This window comes from Drosophila mojavensis, unplaced genomic scaffold (genome assembly GCF_018153725.1).
Source record: "Drosophila mojavensis isolate 15081-1352.22 unplaced genomic scaffold, ASM1815372v1 contig_231, whole genome shotgun sequence".
NCBI classification, from domain to species: Eukaryota; Metazoa; Arthropoda; class Insecta; order Diptera; family Drosophilidae; genus Drosophila; species Drosophila mojavensis.
Window position 1 is genome coordinate 3,200,526 of NW_025318772.1, and position 13,197 is coordinate 3,213,722.

The 13,197-nt window shown below is 36.7% G+C and overlaps 1 protein-coding gene and 1 long non-coding RNA gene across 4 annotated transcripts; one reads left to right on the plus strand and one right to left on the minus strand.

Annotated features, from left to right (window-relative positions):
- Positions 1–3,710: 3,710 nt before the first annotated feature.
- LOC122757030 lies at positions 3,711–7,158 on the minus strand. Its single transcript, XR_006356924.1, has 2 exons — positions 5,350–7,158; positions 3,711–5,273 (listed from the first exon to the last, which is right to left on the minus strand). It is a non-coding gene; the product is annotated as an uncharacterized LOC122757030 (long non-coding RNA).
- Positions 3,817–10,638, plus strand: LOC26527599 (discs overgrown protein kinase). 3 transcript variants are annotated; one of them, XM_044008183.1, is made up of 4 exons: positions 3,817–3,857; positions 4,751–4,845; positions 7,682–7,848; positions 7,944–10,638. In XM_044008183.1, the coding sequence occupies exon 4, from the start codon at positions 8,045–8,047 to the stop codon at positions 9,359–9,361; it is 1,317 nt and encodes a 438-aa protein (XP_043864118.1). In that variant the 5' UTR covers positions 3,817–3,857; positions 4,751–4,845; positions 7,682–7,848; positions 7,944–8,044; the 3' UTR covers positions 9,362–10,638. The 3 variants fall into 3 exon arrangements, with proteins under 3 accessions (XP_043864118.1, XP_043864117.1, XP_043864119.1); XM_044008182.1 differs by lacking the exon at positions 3,817–3,857 and adding an exon at positions 4,210–4,571; XM_044008184.1 differs by lacking the exon at positions 3,817–3,857 and having other exon boundaries at positions 4,210–4,845; positions 7,685–7,848.
- Positions 10,639–13,197: the final 2,559 nt, after the last annotated feature.

The window sequence follows — 13,197 nt, forward strand, 5'->3', positions numbered from 1 at the left end:
AGCATATAAATATTTAGTAATTTATGCATCGAAAATGTAGCAAGAATTTAAAATAATTTAATAAGAAATATTTTATATAAGTTTTGAAAATTTTTTATATATTTATTTTTATGACTAAATATATCAATATATATTTTTTAAATATTTGGTACTTTCTATAAATTGTTATAGTAGAGCTGATTAGATAATATTTTGTATATTATATAATCTCATTATATTATGATTATAAAATTATTAAAAGTATCTAATACATATAAAAAAAAATATATGTAAAAAAAAATTCTCCATCTATCAGCCAAGTCTTGAATCTCATAAGCTGCCAGCATAGACCAAACCTGAGACTCAATTCTACTTTAAACTGAGTTTAGTTAGATGCAGTAAAATTGGAAGAAAATCGAATATAACTAAACCTCTTCAAGGAACTGAAGGCTCAGACAAGGCAAGTAAGCTTGAGCCATAAGCGGAACCATAAGAACTTTTCTGTCGGTCTTTCTAAAGGTTATCATCACATCTTCAAATGCAAGTAAATGAGTAAGGAAAACAGTAAGTGAAATGCAACAGAAAATATTCTAAGAGTTCAATTCTTAATCTATACTTCAGATGATATCGAATTCATTCGAGCCAACAACTTCTATCCTATATGCATTTACTAATATATGAGTTCGCTCAGTAATATATAGTCAATATTCTAACCTTAGTCAATATCTTCGCCATTTCATTTGGATTGACACCAGATAATAACTTATATCCAAGAGATTATAAGCCACGCTTTTTGTTATTCTTACTCTTATTTCTAAATCTGAGTTCAACATAGTTGAAAACGAGACCATAGAATGCGACATCGTAAAATCACAAATCTTAAACGTGAAGAATAACTCGGTCGAAACTAGATGCTATTCATTTCATGGCCATAAAATGAATCGATGCGTATTTATGTTGGGCTTTTATTTATTACTGCTCTCTCTCTCTCTCCCTCACTCCCTATCTCTCTCTTTCTTTGTCACACTCCTTTTTACGTGGTTTCAACTGAATGTGACTTTTACCCGGCATTTCTTCGTCCGCAGCCTGCTAGGGCTTGTTGGGGTTTTTTACAACTTTATAATTTTTACAACTCAATTAACTTTTTTCAACTCAAACGCCGCCGGCGAAACGAATAAAAAACAAAGCAAATCAAAAAGGAGAGAAGAAGAAGAACGCCGAAATGACCAAAAATTTAAACAATAAAACACGAAAATGCATAAACGAAATCATAAATACCTACTAGATACGATCGAAGCGATCGAAGACGCCTGCCAGATGAGCGTTTTATGCGATAAAAAACAAAATGAAAACATGTAACGGTGGCCGCCTCGGGTATCCCAGACTGCAATGTACCCTGCAGCCAGCTGGAAGCAGTGCTCCAGCCGTCCTAAAATAAAAAGAGAGAAAAGTGCTTGGAAGATTAAATTCAGATCTTTAGAGATCAAACTTCGATCCGGTATAGCTCTTCGAAACCAAAACTTCCATATTTATTTATAGCCTGAAAAAAACTAATTAATATCTTAAAATGATTGACTTCTTTAAACAATCTATATAAACATTAAGATACTTAGGTTTAATATAGAAATATCATATAATTTCTAGAGTATATGCTTAAAATTTCATATCTCTAGTTTCTAAAGATACTGAAATCGATATTATACTGAATCGAATACTAACACAATAATACATAAATATTCTCATTAGGTAGCCCCATTTATTACTGTTCCAATCGAAACCCATATACCCCACTTAGCTATCACCAATATCTACAGGGTAGCAAGAAAATAACAAATAACAAAATATAAAAACAAAACTGAAGTGTCATAAAAGGCATCAAAATGGAAATAATACTCACAGCAGTCCCCCCACTCCACACCACTCCACCTCCCCACCTACCTCGCCATCCGTTCACCCCTTCGCACACCTCCCCCCACTGCGGAAAATTGAATCGTGTCTAGCAATTTAATGGCAGCATCTAACAAGTTCCCTCATGCCATGCCCTGCCACGCCTCCCCCCTGCCAAAGCAATTTTCTTGCCGGCGGACTTCAAAAGGCGCCGCCTTTGTTGATAAACAAAACGAGCGCCTGCAAAATGTATGAAAAAAATGTATTAAAAAACAAAAAATAAATACAAAATCGAATTAATTAAAAAATATTTTTATGTATTTTTTTTATAGAAAAGCCAAAAGGCAAAATGAAAAATTTTTTTATTGCTGCTTCTTCTCCGTGCTGCTTTTGTTGTTGCAATCAAACTGGAGCAGCGCCGAAAGGTCGCGGAAAAATGCAGCAACATCAGCAGCAGCAGCGGATGCGACGACCGCTTGACAATTTTTGCGACTTGCCATGAAATCAAATTATTTGATCTAAGCCGCCGCCAGCAGAGCTTCAGCCTCTGCTCTGCGACTAAACGAAACCAAATGGCGCGTTCGTTGGAGCAGACGATGACGTTTGCAGCGCCAATGTTAGAAAATGCCCCTCTCTCCCTCTCACTCAGCCACTCACTTACTCACTCACTCACTCACTCACTCACGCACGCACTCGCCAGCCGTACGACATGTGTTGCGGAAATATTTAGCAAAGCGAAGCGTCCGACAATATATGCCACCATCCCGCTCTGGCACTCAGCTCATTTGCAAGCAAAGACAATCAACGAAACGAACAACAACGAAAAATCGTTCGCTGCGCCGTCATTTTGTTTTATTGTTTCACACCTGATGTGCGTTCGTGTTTTGTTCGTTCGTTTGACCATCGGCACAAAGTCGGCCTGCCATTCGCCAGATCATTAATTGCCCCTAGTGTGTGTGTGTGTGTGTGTGTGTGTGTGTGTTTGTACGAGTGGGTGTATACAAGTAATTTTGTAGGTGTGTGTGTTTGTATGTGTAATTTAGCGTAGATCGTAACCATTTACTCTTGTGTTGTTGTTGATTCAAATGACCCGTTGTCTTGTTTTGTTTTCTCTTTCGACCAATCAGAGGAGGCTGGAATTGTAATTATTTAAATATCGGAATATAATCATGAACAAAAAGTAAATTAATATTTAGATTTGAACATCCATTAAATGTACCATATCGAGGAATTATTATATCATATGTACTAAACTTATATCTTTCGTATACGTATATTACATACATGTGTTTATATTTGTATGTGTGCATGCATACATATACATTTGTTCATATGTACTAAGAGAAATTTAATTCAAATACAATATGAGTTGCATTATATTTGATGTGGTGTATGTCTTGGCTTATACAAACATACAAAAGCTAGCTGCTGTGCTCTTATATATATATATCGGCCGACCGCCACAATTTAGTGACCAGGGACGTCGTTTCGTACGAGCACAACATGAAAATATATTTCAAATTCTATTAAAACACAAAATTGTATCAAAGCAGCCCTTTTAACATCTGATATTTACGTATGTATTTAAGCATAATCACAATAGGCGAACCAATTTTTGAGCGAGCGGACTTTGATTTTAATATCAACTTGATACATATATTCAGCAGGCACTTGACAAAATTCAAACCATCTGTTTCTGCAGAAGTGAGTAATTAATACAAGAATATTATTTGCTGTTCTAGCAACTTATTTACGTGCATGAGAAACACAACCTTATCAATATCGTGTAAACAAACAGGTTCACCATCTAGTTCGCTAGCCACGAACCGATAGCTCCGCAACTATTTAAATGGTTCTCAAATGGAACTTCTGGTCGAGCCTGTTGTTGGTGTTGTTGTGTTCGAAAGATTAATTCTAGAAAATAATTTATAAAAGAAATTCAATTATTTATGTAAAAGTGCAAAGAAATACAATAAATAGAAGCGCAAAAAGTAAGTTAATGCTGGTTATATATAAATTTGCAACGTGCGCGTGCCAAATGGTGAAAATTGTGCGTAACAAAAAGCCAGAGAGACTGCTTCGGCCGCAGTGCCCGTAGTGGTGGCAACTTTTTTCGACTTGCTTTATGTGTGCTTCGTTATCGTGTACGTATACGTCGCGCTGACATACATGTGTTGGTGTGAAAACGTTGAAACAGTCAGGCTAGCAACGTGCTCGCTGTAAAACCAACAACAGTGTAAGAGAGACAACTCTACTGCAGCATGCATACGTGCGTGCGTGTATATATTACACACATATGTAGATATATGTGAGTGTATGAGTGCCAGGGCAAACGACTCGCTTGTATTTTTTCGTATGTCGCCGTCGTCGTCTCCGTTGTAGTTTTTTGCCTCAGTGCAATCTTAACAATATTTTAAAACATATTTGTGATATTTTTGGCGGTTCTTGTTGTTGTAAATGCAGAAAAATGTACACAAATCGAATGCTTTGCTAGTGTGTAATGTGACAGACGTGCGAACACGTTCACTCAAACAAAACGCGGCTGAGAAATAAGAAAAAACAAATGGAAAATCATTAAACAATACCTAGTTGAAAAAAATAAAAAACCCAAAAAAAGAAGAGAAAAATTGCCAAATGGCCAAAATGGCCCTGGCTTAAGCTGCTAAGAAATGTATAAAACGAATTGTTTTCGATATTGCGTAAATGTGAGTGCATCTGTGTGTGTGTGCTCTCAAAAACAAAAACAAAGAAAGTTGAAATGAATTTGTTGCCTTGTTTCCACTTATCATGACGTCGTCGTCGTCGTAGTCATCGTCTCCAGTGTTGTTGTCGTAGTTGTTGTTCTTGTGAAATTGAAATCCAATTAAACGCAGTGCATTTTCAGCTGGAAATTAAAGCAAGCGTCAAGTGCAAGCAGCAGCAGCAGCAGCAGCAGCAGCGGAGCAGCCTGGCCACACTGTGACTCCCGAATCCGCCAAGGTAGGCATAAAAATACTCCTCATCCTTCTCTTTCTCACAGACAGACTGCAGCCAGACAGTTAGCCGTTACAATAGTTCGGGTTGAAAAAGAAAGAAAAAAAAAAAACAAAAAAACAAAACGGTGTATGCTGTTTAACGTTAGGTCGCCTCGTCCTCGACACCGAGGCCATTGACTGCAGCAGCGGAGTCGACGTCGACATCGTCATCGGCGTCAACGTTGACGTTGACTCCAAAATTAATTGCATAGATTGTTTTATTAGCCGAACATTTCATTGTGTTGTTGCTGTTGTAGTATGGCTATTGACTCTTGTTGAAACAACTGTTTGTGCTTGCGGCTTCTTCCTCTCCTCTCTGTTACCTTTGTGACGACGGCGCTGTGTTTTACGGAAGTCTTTTTTTTAGCGCCCGCCAACGCAACGTGCCGCTCACTGTTGCGATTGTAAAGAGGCTCCAAGAAATTAACATATTCGACACATGCATACATACATACATATAAATACTTACAAATATTGTATAAAAATTTGTGTGGTACGTCTGCCGGAACTAGCAGCAAGAACAGGAACAACAACAAGAAGCCGTCCCGCTGCACTCCCACCACGATCAGCTGTTGCTCTCACACGCAAGCATACAACAAACACCCACACATATGTATACTTTGAGGGAGTAACAGAGACAGTGCGCGAGTGCGAATGCGAGCCTGCGACCGTCTCACTTGCGCACCTGTCAAATGATGGCAGCAACAAAACTAGAACGTGCATTTGAAAAGGCAACAAAAACGAACGGTAAACGTTACTTTTTTTCGGTAAACGAAACGACATGAGCGGAGTACTAATAAATCAACGTAGGCAAAGAAAGCAAACAACAATTACAAGCAGCTATGTGAATAGATATATGTACATATATGTGAGTGTGAATTTAAAAGCTTGACCAGTTTTGAGGTTAGAACTGGCCCAGCTTCATAGGTCACAAACCCACACGAACAGGCATACATATATACATATGTACACACACACATGCACATGTACAGATGAATTTTTGTTGTTATAGGTGCGTGTTGGACAACATCAAAAGAAAGCGCAGCAAATGCTGAGAAGAATGTAGATATCTGCAAGGCAAGGCAGGCAGGCAGGCAAAGGCACCTGCTATACATACATATAATAGACATCATAATCATTGTCTTCTATTTGAAGAAAGCAAAACTAACAACAGCAGAAGCAAACATAATTTTGTCATTTATTTTGGTAGCGAGCTAGAGAAAATTTTAGCTCTACTGTTGCTGTGCGCCATTGGTGCCCAACTGCTTGAGATTTGTCTGTTTGCTGGGGCGCGACTCCATTTTAAATGTTTGTATGTATATGTGTGTGTGCTGTGCTGTGCTTTTCACCACTGAAAGTGTCATTTAAATAGCATTTTTTGTTGTCTGTTTGCTGCTTCTTTTCTACTCTTCATCTCTAATTGTTTACCTACACACTCGCACGCACACACATGCACGCACTCACACACACACACACAGATAGAAACATGCTTGTCTTTATTGTCGCTGCGGCTGGCAGCAGGTTATTGTTAGGTTTTTTCTTCTTTCGGTTATTTTTTTTTTTTTTTTTTTTAACCACCATGCATTTTTGCGCTGATTCATCGCTAAATGTTAATGTCGTCATGTTGATGCGCTGTTTCTGTTATTTTTAGATTAGAATTTACGCTGAAGTGGTGCCGTAAAAATCTCGACGCCGATAACAACAGCGTTGCTATCGATCCGTCTACCGTTTAACTAGTCTAACTACGTAGTGAGCGCAAGCCTTTGAAGAAGTTCCCTTTGGCCAAAATATACCAGTGTGATAGAAACAAATTTCTCTTTGCTTCAGTTTTTGAAGAATTCACATGCTAAGGTAAACAAATCTTGTTTTTATTTACCATATCAAAATGCTGAATAGTCTTCGCCATTTGGGCAGTACTGTTATACGCGACGAAGTTTTGCTTTTGCTGGAAACTGCAGCGTTTTGCATTTACAATTATCTTTTCAAGCTGATGTTGTTGTTTCTCTTCATCTTGTTGTTGCTGGGCGACGTGAGCGACGTTCAGTTTCGTTTTGCGTTCTTATCTAATTGACACATCGCACGTCGCAAGCTATCGTTTTGTTGTTCCTTTCTTTTTCAGTCTTTTTTTTTTTTTTTTACATATAGTGAGACTTACAGCTGTAGCTCAAAGTCGATATCTGTCATCAAGCTATCGATAATAACGCAGCTTGTAATATATTATTTTCATGTAAGACAAAAATGAAGAGAAACTAAAAAATATGTTTGTATAGATATACATCAATGTGTTGTTGTGCTTTTATACGCTGAACTCATTGAAAATTGTAAATCAGGGTATAGTCGTTTTGTTAAAAGTATGTAACAGGCAGAAGGAGGCGTGTCAGACCTTATAAAGTATATATATTCTTGATCCTGATCCCTGTATATCACGCGCATATTGAGTTCAAAATATCGGTGACTACTCTCGTTATTTTGTTATCGATTAAAAACCGTATCGAAAAAAAAATTGTAAAATTATATCTCCTACACCTTCACAGCTAGAGCCTCCAAATTTTAAATGTAGACTGTGTGTAAATGCCGTTTCTTGTGTAAGCAGAAAAACAACTTATTATTATTGAAATATTAGTTCGTCAAAGGGCTCAGGGGATCTTGTAGTCGAGCAGCCTTGACTGGAGCTTTCTTACTTGTTGAAATTCATACATATACATATTTGCATGTGTATATGTGGGTCGTTGTCATTTACCGTTAACTCTTCGTAAAGCGAATTATAATCGTGAGCTAATAAGAACTTTGCCTGATTGCAGCAGCCGCAGCGCCCGCGACTGGCACCGAAAGCCAACCAAACGCCTGAGCGTGCGCATAGAGAACGCATGAACCAAATAGAACGGATCAGATAAAAGAGATAAGAAGTCGAAGAAGAGGCGCAGCAGAAAACGAATATAAAGCGGAAACGACAAAAGGACTGCGAAAGGTTTTTATATATATATTTATTTAGTATAAAATAAATATGAATCAGATTCATATTAAAATTTAATGCAATTCCTTAATTCGTTTTCTTTTATGCAGGCGACTTCACACATATATAATATATATATTTATATATATATATATTATATATACATAGATAACACAGCCACACCCACACTCAAATAAACACACAAATAAGCATGGAGCTGCGTGTTGGAAACAAATATCGCTTGGGCCGTAAAATCGGCTCCGGCTCTTTCGGCGACATCTATCTGGGCACAACTATCAACACGGGCGAGGAGGTGGCCATCAAATTGGAATGCATACGCACCAAACATCCACAGCTGCACATCGAATCAAAGTTCTATAAGACAATGCAAGGTGGGATTGGCATACCGCGAATCATTTGGTGCGGCAGCGAAGGCGACTACAATGTGATGGTGATGGAGCTGCTTGGTCCGTCGCTGGAGGATCTATTTAACTTCTGTTCGCGGCGCTTCTCATTGAAGACTGTGCTGCTGCTCGCGGATCAGATGATATCGCGCATTGACTATATACACTCACGCGACTTCATACATCGCGACATCAAGCCGGACAACTTCCTCATGGGCCTCGGCAAGAAGGGCAATCTGGTGTACATAATTGACTTTGGTTTGGCCAAAAAGTTCCGCGATCCACGCTCCTTGAAGCACATACAATATAGGGAAAACAAGAACCTGACGGGCACCGCACGCTACGCGTCGATCAACACGCATCTGGGCATTGAGCAGTCGCGACGCGACGATCTCGAATCGCTTGGCTATGTGCTGATGTACTTCAATTTGGGCGCACTGCCCTGGCAGGGCTTGAAGGCGGCAAACAAGCGACAGAAATACGAGCGCATCTCTGAAAAGAAACTGTCCACATCAATCGTTGTGCTCTGCAAGGGCTTCCCCAGCGAGTTCGTAAATTATCTAAACTTCTGCCGGCAGATGCACTTCGATCAGCGCCCCGATTACTGCCACTTGCGTAAGCTGTTCCGCAATCTATTCCATCGGTTGGGCTTCACCTATGACTATGTCTTCGACTGGAATTTGCTCAAGTTCGGCGGCCCGCGCAATCCACAAGCCATACAGCAGGCGCAGGATGGCGTCGACGGTCAGGGCCAGGGTCAGGGTCAGGATGCAGCTGCTGCGGCAGCTGTGGCCGCTGCTGCCTCACATCAGCAGCAGCAACAGCACAAGGTCAACACGGCAATGGTCACAGCCAGCGGCAGCACACAACAGATGCTGGGCAGCAGTTCGGGTGCTGGACAGACGCTCGCCATGCTCGGCGGCGGTGGCGGAGCCGGTGGCAATGGAGGCGCTGGTGGCCAATTGATTGGCAACGGGGGACTCAACATGGATGACTCGATGGCGGCCACCAATTCCTCGCGACAACCCTACGATACGCCGGAGCGACGTCCATCAATACGGATGCGTCAAGGCGGAGGGCTTCAAGCTGGCGGTGTTGTGGGTGATGTACGAAATGCTAAATAATATTTTATTGTTTAGAATGTTATGCGAGGATGCGAAACAAAAACAGACGGCAACCGCCCCACACACACATGCGCCTCCGTACAGCAGCTGCAGCCTCCTACACACATATATATATACAAACACACATTTAGTATATTGCGCTCTTTATATATACATTATTATGTATATATATATATTGATATATAATTGATGTATGCGTATATAACATGTTATATGTATAGTTCATTCAGCGACCTGGTCGCTGACAACATGTTGCAGTAACACACACAGCCTACACCCCTCCCCACACACCCAGGCAACGAGAAGCAAACAGCTGCGCTTTCCTTTTGTAAATTTTTTTTGTTTTTTTTTTTTTTTTTATGCTTAATTTTTTTGCTTTCTTGAATATTTGCGTTTTGCTTTGATGCTTCTGATAATGATGTGAACGATGATGATGTTGATGATGTTGCTGATGATGATGAATCATCAGGCAATGGTTATGATTAATATATGCTAAGTTTAACTTATAATTTTAGTTGATAAACAATTGCAAGTCGGCGGCAAAAAAGCGAAAGTATGCACTACAATTAATGCAAGCTCCACCTGCAAAATACCGTTATTCGTTAAACAACAATTTGTAATCTGTTGAAGCAGAGAGAAAAAAAGGAGAGCGAGAGACAGGATGATGATATTGAATATGACAACAGTTGAAAACGAAGAAAACAACAGCCTAAAATAGAGACAAAGAAGAAAAGAGTGAAGGAGAAGAAGAGAAGAAGAGCTCGGACTCAAAAACCAAGAAACACACACACAAAGAGAAACCGACATCTACACCAACACCCACTCCAACTTCTACTCTAACACACACACACACACACACATATCACATCCGCTCTCTAGCTAGTTCTGCGTGTGTTTTGCATTTACACAGCTTAACAAAAAACAGGATAAACAAATCATTTGCATTTTGTTTACTTTTTTGCTCTGTACAACACGAACAACAAAAACAACAGCAACAAAAACAACAATAGTAGTAGCAACAGTAACAACAACAACAACAACTGAGAAATTTATCAACCAACTCAACTGAACAAATGGCATTAAAGATTTATATTAAATGAAAGGGCATATATATTATAAATTAATATTTAAATATTAAATACAAAAATGATGAGAAAAAAAAGATAACGAAACATATTTTGAATATAAGTTGTAAGCTTTGAGTGTAAAGAAAACAAAGGACACAATATGCGCCAGTGTCCCTAACTTTTAGACTAGTTACCTAACATAAAAATATACATATATTTGTAAATGTATATGTATATACATTTATATATATATGTATACATATAAAATACAACTAATGATCAATTCATAAAACAACAAATTTAACAGACATTTCGTGCACCAACAACAACTACATACATACTTAAATCTAAGTGTATAATTCATTATGAAAACAAGCAAAAAGTAAAAAAAAAGAACTGCAAAAAAATGTAATTAAATTCTATCCAATCCAACCCCTCGTAGCTTTAAGCAACTCTCTAATTTGTAACTAATTGATTGCAAACAAAGGAATTTGTAAAAAAAAAAAAAAAAAAACTATTTTTTTTCGCCTGATTTACATTAGTTTTTAACTTTATACATATGTGTTCAATATAATTTGCGAGCTCTGTTTCTGCGTATTTCTCAACGATATAACTAAACAAAAACGAAAGTAAATGGAAAAATAAAAACAAATATGTAACTAATAACTTAATACATAAACTATACATATATATACACACACTCACACCCACACACACACACTACATAACAATGTACTTTGCATTATATTATATATTTTCAATTAGTTTGTTAAGTCGTTAAGGGGCGTCAGCTGCGCATTAAAATTATAACACTAGCTAATAAATTGTAGCTATAATATGAAATTTGTCTATAAGTAATACCAAACCATTAAAAAAGAGAAACTACAACAAATAAACACAAAATTGCTAAATATAAAAAAATAAAAAAAATAAAAACAAAAAAAAAAAACGAAAAACCAATTAATTAAGTAAATATATATAAATGTAATTCGAATTCTGCGCAAGTCAAGATTATGAATTATGAATTATGAATATAGAAGCAAGAAATAAGAACGTGCAAAACAAAAGCAAACAAACAACAAATTATCTTATGAAACACATAACAAAAACAGAAAACTAAGCAAAAGATTAAAATTCTATTGATGTGAAACTCTATAAAACGTAAAGATTTCATGATTACAATTTATATAACTTACGATCATATATACGTTTAGAAGGCGAGCAAGTAAAAGCATAAAACAGAAATCGGAAAGTTAAATAAAAAAAAAAACATGCATTACGTGATATTTCTTACAAATTGTTTCATTTGTGTTTTTTTCTTTTCCTATAATTTTATTTCTTTAAATTGGTTCGGAAATTATACCGTCGACTGAGCTGACTTTTAGTTTGAGTTGATTCCCCCAAACGCACGCCTTGTAACTTGACCAAAAGAGAAACAAAAATATAAAATTAAACATTATTTTCCATAGAAAACGGAAATGGAATAGCCCGTTAGATAGTGCGTAAACCGGAAACGGAAGTTGGAGCAAAACGGAAACGAAAACGGAATTTAAAGAATCCGTTAGTGTATGAACCACTGCTGAACCACTGAGCTAGTTCGCGAAATGCAAAAGCAAAAGCAACTTAACTGAATGTACATAAGAAATTTATTCAAATAAAAACAAAAACAAAATAACCTTGTGTGATTTTCCTTCTAAATAGCGATTTATCAAAGAAAACTAAACTAACTAAACATAATAATTCAACTCTGAATGGGAAAGGAGAACAAAACTATATACTTAAACGCTAAATGTATGTCAAGTCCATACGCCGTAAGAAAAATACAAATATATATAAAATAAATATAGAAAACGAAACAAATTATAAAATAAAATAGAAAAAAAAAAAAATGGAAAAAATATTACGAAAAATTTTGAAAATTTTGTAAAATTGAATGTATATGTATATTGAGATTAGAATTTTCGATCCAACCTAATTAAAACATTGAACACTATGTATGTATATGCGATATATGAACATTAACAAACCACCAACAGTGATATGAGATACAAAATAACCAACAAAGAGTTCATAACAATAATGAAAGTAAAAGAAAGATGGCGAAGAAAGAAATCGGAAAACAGAAAACTAATTCAAATTAAACATAAAACAAATTATAAAAACAATAAATAGCTACGAGAGAACTAAAAGAGAACTAAAATAGCAACAACAAATTTCCATAAATATTATTGATGTATATTATTATTAATGCATAATTAAAATTATATTGAAAATGTCAAAGAATAGAATTTTCTGGAGCAAGTTTTAAGGCAGAGCAGCTAAAGAAATTAGGTACATATATCAAATGAACTCTGATACATGCACGCATATCTAGAATTTCATTAGCCAAACCACATAAAAAAATTCACACTCGCATCTACATTCAGACACACCCACACACATCCCAACACCCACTCACAAGGTTCAATAGCATTTGAAACACATTGAACAAATAAAGATAAAACGAAAATTAAATAATACTAACTCACATTGCGAAATCAATGTTTAAGTTAAACTAGAAGCGAAAAAGGGTAAATGAGTAAATAAATAATTAATAAGTAATCCATTAAATTAACAAATTGCAACAATATTAGATACACGAAGAAAGCGGACGTCATTTACTGGTAATTGTATGTAATTAATGTCGACAAGAAAAACATGAGGAACGCTAAAATGAATAAAATCTATGATTTTGAGAATAGCTTAACTGGCATTTTTCTTAAAAATAAA

What these genes read in the sequence shown, in the direction of transcription:
- LOC26527599 (XM_044008183.1), top strand. Translation starts at nt 8,045, where the DNA reads ATGGAGCTGCGTGTTGGAAACAAATATCGCTTGGGCCGTAAAATCGGC.